General features: G+C 32.5%; 1 protein-coding gene across 1 annotated transcript; it reads right to left on the bottom strand.

Moving 5' to 3' along the window:
- Positions 1-1,319: 1,319 nt before the first annotated feature.
- LOC149398466 (zinc finger protein-like protein) lies at positions 1,320-4,784 on the bottom strand. Its single transcript, XM_089615961.1, has 3 exons — positions 3,494-4,784; positions 2,368-2,842; positions 1,320-1,747 (listed from the first exon to the last, which is right to left on the bottom strand). The coding sequence occupies exons 1-3, from the start codon at positions 4,077-4,079 to the stop codon at positions 1,576-1,578; spliced, it is 1,233 nt and encodes a 410-aa protein (XP_089472087.1). The 5' UTR covers positions 4,080-4,784; the 3' UTR covers positions 1,320-1,575.
- Between the last annotated feature and the right edge of the window lie 3,843 nt (positions 4,785-8,627).

The following is an 8,627-nucleotide window of genomic DNA, read 5'->3' as shown; positions in this document are numbered from 1 at the left end:
TTATACATGCATAGTAAGAAATGTCTCATTTCAAGACATTTAAATCCATTTATTTCGTCATTTAATAATTTTGTGGTCCTTTATTTTTGGGGGAGTAGAGGTAAGCAAGTCTTAAAATCTAAGAGACAATGGAGGTTCACATTTATAGGACACCGACGTGGCAATTATGATATGAGAGAAAAATCAGTCCAAGTCCGTGACCAAAACATTCTTTAATTCACATATTAATTATGTGTATAAAACTGTTATTAAGTACAATCCAAGGCTTTGAGAATTCCCTTTTTTTTTTTAAAGTCCCTTTTATCTAAGTTCAAGTTGTTGTGGTGACATTGTGACTTAAGTAGAGAAATTTGGTTATATAATTGGCTTATATTTTCAATAATATTGGTTCCGTTTGACTTGGCTTTATTTTAAAAAAAAATGTTTTTAAATTTGCTGTAAAAAAAATTTATGTTTCTAAAAGCAGATAAGCATTTGGTAAATTATTATAAAATAGTGTAGCTGTTAACCACAGATTTAGTATTTTGTAAAATATATATTAATATTTGTAAGTAATAATTATTTATATAAAATATAATTAATAATAATAAGATAATTAGAATAAAAAATTAAAATAAGAGAATAAATGAGTTAGAAAAGAGAAAATAAAACTCAAAAGCAAAAACTACGTACAAAAGTTATAAAATGTAGCTTTTAGATTTTAGGTTAAAATATTCAAAAGCATTTTTTCAACTTAAATCAATTTTTTCAAACTCTTAAATATGATTTAACTTTCAAAAAAAAGTTAAAAACAGGTTTAATAAGTTATGCCAAACACAGTCAATGTCAAATATTCGACCTTTGATCGCTATAATATATTTAGCTATTTAAAATATTCGGTCCAACGAAACATATTTTTACAATATAAATGTGAGTAGAAACTAAATTTTATGTGTTATTTGTCATATTTTATCAAATTTCGCATTAGATACTACACTGAAAATTTTATTTAGTACGTAAATAATAAATAATCTTATAGATTATTACGCAATAACAACATATTAATCGATTCCAGGCTGTAGAATTAGATCGAGCTTATACATTTAAACAAAGGAGAGAGATTGTATTTTTTTTATCCATAATATACGGGTTGAAACTAAATTATGTGAAAGAATCATCGTAACACAAATATTTTTACGAGACATGTGATCAAATATTTATAAAAGTATCTCAAATTTACAAAAACAAATAATCAACACTAACATTCTCGTCATGTACAATTAAATGGCAAACAAAATGATTTTTCTTTTCACTGACAATTGAAGTTAATTCCCCAAAAATAAATAAATAAACAATTGATGTTAATAACGAATTGTTAAACATTTCTTCATTAGCTACACAACAATTGGAAACAACATCCCAAGTGTGACTAAATCACATTTCTAAAGAAATTCTAACCCCTCGCAAAAAGAAGAGAAACAAGAGAGGAAAACGTAACTCTCCCCCAAAAAATTGGAAGCAAAAGAGAAGGAGAACAAAAAAAAAAGACTCATTCACATAATTTGAAAAGAAAAAAAAAATGGCATTATCTATGTTTCAAGGTTTGCAAATCACCACAAAGCAAGGAAGAAGAGCCCTAGGGTTGAGCAAATAAAGCTCCTCGATATTCGAGTACAGCCCGACTTTTCCCGCCAGCGAGTCAAACCCGGTTTGACCCGCGATCTCTTGAACATTCTCCAACGGCCGGTGAACCCGTCCCGCGATCACCCTGCAAATATACACCGGCATTTTAACTTTTTTTGTTAGCTTATTCATATAAGCGGTTTTTTTTTTTTTTTAAAGGTTAATCAAGATTATCCAATATTTTATCGTAAATTTTTTTTATTTTAAATAATACTTTTAAAAAAGTAAAAATATAATAAAAATACACTTTATCACTTTCAAAAATTTAATCATAGGGTAAAATAAAATTATTAAAATGTGTTACCTTTTATAATTGATTATTTATCTAAAAACAACCGTCCACTAGGAGGAATATAGTCGGCTTAATGTTTGTTTTTGCAAAATAGGAAACATTTGGTAAATTTTATGTAAATAGCCATTTTATTTTATTTACGCTTATTTACACGCGTATATTTACAAAAATATACATAAATACCCAAAAAAAAATTTGAACTTATTTATGAGTATTTATGTAAAAATACACTTGCAAATAAAATGCAGTGGTTATTTTCTTAAGATTTACGAAACGCTGGCTACTTTGCTAAACCTAAACCCAAACGTTTAAGTTGGTAACCGAAAAAAATAATAATAAATAAATAAAATCGTTAACCGAATTCCCCGAGTTGATTAGGTTAAAACCTTATTATCAGTCCCGATTTTCAGTACCTGCACACGATCAAGGCCTTCCTAGTCCCGGCCCCCGCCACATCATCATCGCAATCGACGGCCTGGATGGACTCGAACGCGCTCCCGCTCGTGGAAGTGGTGAAAACCCCGACCCCGTCCCTGAGCTCCTTCTTGGAGGAGAAGCCGTGGCGGATGATCCTGCAGACGCTGCAGCGCTCGGAGGAGCAGAGGCTCGACGAGCCGCTGAGGCCGAGCTGGCACGAGAGAGTGGTCCCGTGGAATCTGAGGAGCTCGTTCCCGTCGGCGATGCACCGAGGGTGCTTCTTCGGGAGCTTGCTGGCCCGGGCCTTGACCGTCTCTCTGTGCTCCTCGAAACGGCCCAATGTCTTTTGCATGTTGTGGACTTTTAGGACGCGCTCGATCCGGCCCCACTGGTTCTCCGATTTCGGCCAGCTTGTTCGGCAGATTATCTCTACTATTTTCCTTGATGAGTCTCCTTCTACTAGCTCCGTCACTGATTACAAATTTTTTTCGAAAATATTTTTACTCGTATTGTGCTCTAAAATGGGGGAAAAAAATGGTTAAATTTATAGATTAACCGAAATTTTACTGAAAACAATATAAAAACAAAAAAATGTTAAATTAAAAAATGGTTAGAATTAATCAAAATTTTATGTTCAAGTTTATTTAACTAGTTGAAACTAAATTAACTGAAATTTGACAGTTATCTTTTTTTTTTTTTAGCTAACCTTAAGTAAAAAAAAAAAAAAAAAAACATTGTATTACACTCTTCTGCGAGTTCAGTGAATATGATACATTGTAATGAATTTTAGGACCATATAAGTTGAAGTTCAAATGTTTTTTTTTTAACTATGTTGAGGTAGTTAAATAATCAGACCAGTGAAAAAGACGGGTCAAATTTTTTTTTCTTTTTTAACTTCTTGGGAATAAAGAATCTCATCCCGCTCCAAATCAGACCGAAAAAGAACAAACACGAACACAAATTCAGTTTCACAAAAATTCAAAAATTAAAAAATAAAAAATTAAAAAAAAATTGCATCTCTCCAGTCCACTACTAGAAAACCCGCAAATTCGCAAAACAAAAAACTTTCTACGGTCCGAATCACAAAAAATAAAAATAATAATAATAAAATAATAAAATTACCAGCGTGTTTAGAGAGATGGTGAGACTCAGCCGCTTCCCACTTGGCGAACTGGTCGCCGCACTTGTGACACGTCACGGTCGGCGAAGAGCCGTTGATGAGGTCGGCGTCGAGGGAGATCCTGCGGCTGGAAGGGCCGTCCGACGTGGCGGCGGGCTTTCTGGCGGCCCTGAAGGAAGGGTTGTTGAAGTAGTGCATGCCCGGCTGGCCTCCCGGGCCGGGCGTTCCGGGCCGGAGAGTGCCCACGTAAGCGGGTCCGGCGGTGGGCCCGGCGTTGTCGGTGATCTTGAGCTCGCAGTTGTTGTTGGCGGCGCCGAGGACGACCTCGTGGGTGATGGGGTTCAGGAAGTCGGAGCTGCCGATGGATCTGGGGCTGCAACTCGGAGGCCGCTCCACGTGGCGCTTGCTGCTGCCGTGGATGACGTCACGGAGGTTGGAGATGGAGCGAGAGCAGCCGGACCGGCCGGGCTTTCGGGTCAGGATCGTGCTGAGCTGGCGCCGGGATTTCGGGTCGTGGACCTCCGACGGCTCCGACTTGCAGTGGAGTGACCTCTTTAGTGAGAACCACACTGTTGGCATGTTCTTCATCAATCTCTCTACTCTTTCTCTCTCTAGAAAAAAGCCCTCATTTTTTTAACTTTTTTTTTTTTTGGATTTGGGTTGTTAGAAAGGCACTAACTTTAGCGTTACCAATGACTCAAAAAGTAGGTTCTTCTTCTTCATCAATCAACCTCTCTCTATTTTCTCTCTCTCTCTCTCTCTCTCTAGAGAAAAGCCCTCTCTTTTTTTTTGGGAAGGGTTTTTTTTTAGTTTGTGGATTTTGGGTGGTCAAAAAGACTCCATCTTTAGCATTTCCAAAGACGAAAAGTGGGTTTTTTTAAAAAAGAAAAATGAAAGGGAAAGACATAAGGAAGTTTCTCTATTTTCCTATTTTAGAATAAAACAAATGGAAAGGCATTTGAGATGAGAGAAGAAGTGTGGTATTGTACCAAAATGTTGTTGTTTCCGAGTCACACAGCCAAGAAGAAGCCTGAGTGAAGAAGTGTGGTGTTTTTGAGCTTCAATGAAGATGAAGAAGAAGAAAATAAAGTGAAGAAGAAGATAATTCTTATTTTTATTTTTTTGGAGAGAGACAGAGAGAGATGGGGGCGAATTGAAGAATTGAAAGAATCTTTTTGGGTTCTTATTTAGAACATGACAACCAACCTGGAAAAGTGATAACAAATTTTTAATACTAAAAAAAAATATCACATTTGTTTTTCACTTACATTACACCAATAAACAATAAATGACTCATGATATATAGCTATAGAGAGAGAGGAGGTTCAGAAGTGAATGGAGGACCAGAAAGAGACAATGAAGGTCTGAAATTGGTATTTAATGGACACCTCAATATTTATTTTTATACGATATTTTCTCTCTTTTGTAAAGTTCCCTTAATAAATAAATAAAATATAATAAAAAAATGAACTTTTTTGCAGGCATTTTTTGAATCTCATAGATTTTCTTTTAAAAAGTAAGTGGTACTGAAAATCACAGTGGGGAGTAATTGTGCACACTCACTCATGTCAAGTACTTGCTAATGAAATGAACACGGTGCTAAAAAAAATACTTTACAAAAAATTTAAAATTCTGTATATTGACTTAAGAGTTAAACTTTAGACCATTTCACTGTCACTATTGACTTTTGTTTTATCTGGACTTCTGGAGTACTCTTGCTCTTACCTTCAATCTACTTTTTGAAAATCAACTTTTTTCTTCGAAAATAGCTAGTTTTAATTTATATGTTTTAAGAGCATCTTCTCTCTATTTTTATTTTAGAAATGTGGAGGTAATTTTCTCTAGAGTACTCTTGCTCTTACATTCAATCTATCAAAAGTCGGCATCGTGTCAAATAGCAGTGCTCTTCAATCTAATATTTGAGAATCAACTTTTTTGCTCTCGGAATAACTAATTTTAATTTTTAAGTCTTAAGAGCATCTACACTCCATTTCTATCTTAGAGATAGATATGAAACTACCTCTACATTTCATCTTCATATGAAGCTGATGAAAATAGTGAATCTTCATATTTGAAGATGCATTATTCAATCTCTATAATTATTTTTCAATACTAAGTTTTTAAAAAATTTAAAATTAACCCAAAATTTAATCTATAACTATAATTTGTTATTATATATGTCTTATGTATTTTTTAAGTTTATTTATAAATTACGGCATTCTAAAAATCATTAATTCAAATACAACTCGTACTTGAAAAAAAAAATTAATTAAAACTACTACAATAGAAATCACAATATTTTACATAGACAATTAAAAAAATCAAGACATTTAAAAGTTACATAATTAAAAAAAAAAAAAAACAAGACATTTAAAAGTTACATAATTATTAAAAAAAAAAAAAAAAACTATAAGTCACAATTAAACATGGGCAACAGTAACGGTAGTTACCGGAAGTGCCATTACCGTCAGCCTTTTACGTCTAACGGAAGTATCGATTTCGTCAGCCACGAAAATTGGCAGAGGCTCTTCCAACACCAGGTGGAATTGGCAGGTTGGCAAGCGGAAATTGGCATAGGCAATTGTACCATTATGCGTGCAATGGTTTGATTCCTTTTATTCGGGTTTTTTTTAAACATTAATCTCAGCCGTTGGATGTGCAACGGCTGGATGATCAATGGCTGAAAATAAATGGCCATTATTTATCCGTTGGAGCCTCAGATTTCACCCAAAAAAAATAAAAATAACTCTTTCAATTATTTCTACCATTTTCTTCACAAATCAAACATTCATCTATCTCAAACCATCAAATTTTCTCAAATTCTCAAGTATCAAACCATCAAATTCTTCACATATATTCTATAGATTTAATATATAGCTCTATATATCTAAAATTTATATTATACAGTTTTAAGTTATAAAATTATATTTTGTTGTAATTTTTTCCTATAATCTTGTTGTAATGTTTTTATTTTTATTTTTTATTTTGTAAGTGATAATTAAAGATGCAATTTAGTTTACATATTAATATCTTCTTTTAAAAGCTTAACATTTCTATCCCTTCATTTTTTCACTTAAATTTGATTTTTTTTTAATTTCTTAATGGGATTGTTTATTTCCGCTAAGCCTAACGGTACTACCACTAATGTTAAGCTCCGAAAGGCAAAGTTATGCCTAACAGAATTGCCACTTTCGTTAAGCAACGGAAGAAACCTTAACGGTAGTACCGATTCTTTCCATTGCCCAGATTGAGTCACAATACTACATAGACAACAAAATTAAAAATATCAAAACTTTAATTTATGTACTTTGTTTCCAATCAATAAATTATCACATTTTGTGCAATGGAGGAATAAAGTATCTTTTTCATTTTCGGATATATTATTAATAATATATATGTATTTGGACGAATATTAACAAAATTAATTTTGTTGGGAAAATTTGTAATATATAGAAATAATAATGGGTTAAAACTAAATTATAAAAAAATTATAGTGGTAGAGGACACACTTAGGATATTCTTTGAAGAAGATATAAAATAGAGATGGAGTGCAAATAAAAAACGTTATTCATTGATGTAAAGACGTAAAATAGAGATGGAAAATAAAGATGGAGGGCAGATGGTCTGAAAAAAAAACAATTTTAACAGTTAAATTTAAAAAGAAATAAAAGGTTTAGACAATTGTGATTATAATAAAATTTTGAAATCGCATTATCGAATTTTAGTAGTACGAACCTGGACATCTAAAGCTAATGGAATAACTGCCACCGTTAGGCATTAGTGTACCTTCTGATGCTTAACAAAAATGATAATTTCCGATTGATAAAGTCGGAAATCCGACGTTATTGGACTGGAATTTCCGATAAGGATATTGTAAATCCGAGTTTCGATAACTTCCGATTTATAAACAAAGAAATAATTTAAATAAAGTTGAATCCGATTAAAATAACGCAAAAAACATAAGAAGAAAAAAATTACAGGAATTACGCCGTGGCGAAGTAAAAAAAAGAACAAATCTAAGTCGTTGGATCTCAATCAAACGGCCCAAAAAAATATAAAAATAAAAAATTAATGGAAATATCCGGAAGACATGCCTTATAGTCTTTCCCATTGCTTCCAAACAACCCTCGAAATCGGAAGTTCCGGTCCGCCCAACTATCAAAACGGTAGTTCTGATAGAGTAAAGTCACGCATGGAAATTGGAAGTTTTGATCTCTTCTGGTTCCGATGTCTAGGATTAGTTCAGGTTCACTTAATATGTTGAGGATGATATAGGAAAAGATTATGTGTAAGTATTTATAAGTGAAAAAATATTGTTCTTCTGTCGATTTCATGGAGTATGGTCATTAATAACCCAGGCTCGAGCTTGTTTTGTGGTGGAGAAAGAGTGTGCTCAACCTCAATTTACAATTTATTTATTTTATCCTCCAAACATTAGCCTGTGGTCAAAATTTTAACAAAATGCTTTAAAAATAGATCGAAAGCCTATGTTTTTTAAGCAAATATTAAGTTAATAATAAACGTTTATCACGATTTAAAAATCAGAGGACCATATTACATTTCCTAAGAACTGTTGCTCCTAACTCACAAGTTAAAGCCATTTCGACATAAAGTGGTGGCAATATTCTCACATTATTTTTTTCAAGGTCTGTTACTTTACTTGTTGCATTCAATCGACAACTTTTATCTTGAATATTTCATGAAATTAATTTGGCCAATTATGGAATTGTACTATCCTATTATTTTTTAGCTGATAATAAATTAATAATATGTCATAATTGGATAATTACTTAACTGGAAAGGATTTTATTCAAATGTTATAAATAATTGAGAACTACATACATTGAAAAACTGGTCCAACGAGTCCTTAAAATCAATTGAACTGTATGGCAAGTGGCAACATAAAATTTTGTGTTTCTGGATGTCATTATATATATGTAAAAATATGTTAAAACTGTCAATATGGTCTTTTTGTAAATACATATTATTATATAATATTTTTTTTGGCATATGCTTGTTTTATGTGAGTTTTATGAAATTGTTGACAAACAAAATATTACAATAATTGTCCCGCGAAAAATATTAAATACTGACTAATAAAGTGTCGAGTACTGAGAATTTATAGCCATAATTATC

The sequence above is a fragment of the Urtica dioica genome, chromosome 5 (assembly GCF_054948205.1).
Source record: "Urtica dioica subsp. dioica isolate 48M chromosome 5, U.dioica_male_clone48M_v1_H2, whole genome shotgun sequence".
NCBI lineage: Eukaryota > Viridiplantae > Streptophyta > Magnoliopsida > Rosales > Urticaceae > Urtica > Urtica dioica.
This window is presented reverse-complemented; position numbering and strand designations above follow the sequence as displayed.

What these genes read in the sequence shown, in the direction of transcription:
- LOC149398466 (XM_089615961.1), bottom strand. Translation starts at nt 4,079, where the DNA reads ATGAAGAACATGCCAACAGTGTGGTTCTCACTAAAGAGGTCACTCCAC. An exon ending in CCATCTCTCTAAACACGCTG is followed by an intron (nt 2,843 to 3,493) that starts GTAATTTTATTA and finishes ATTTGTAATCAG; the next exon opens with TGACGGAGCTAGTAGAAGGA. An exon ending in AAGGCCTTGATCGTGTGCAG is followed by an intron (nt 1,748 to 2,367) that starts GTACTGAAAATC and finishes GTATATTTGCAG; the next exon opens with GGTGATCGCGGGACGGGTTC.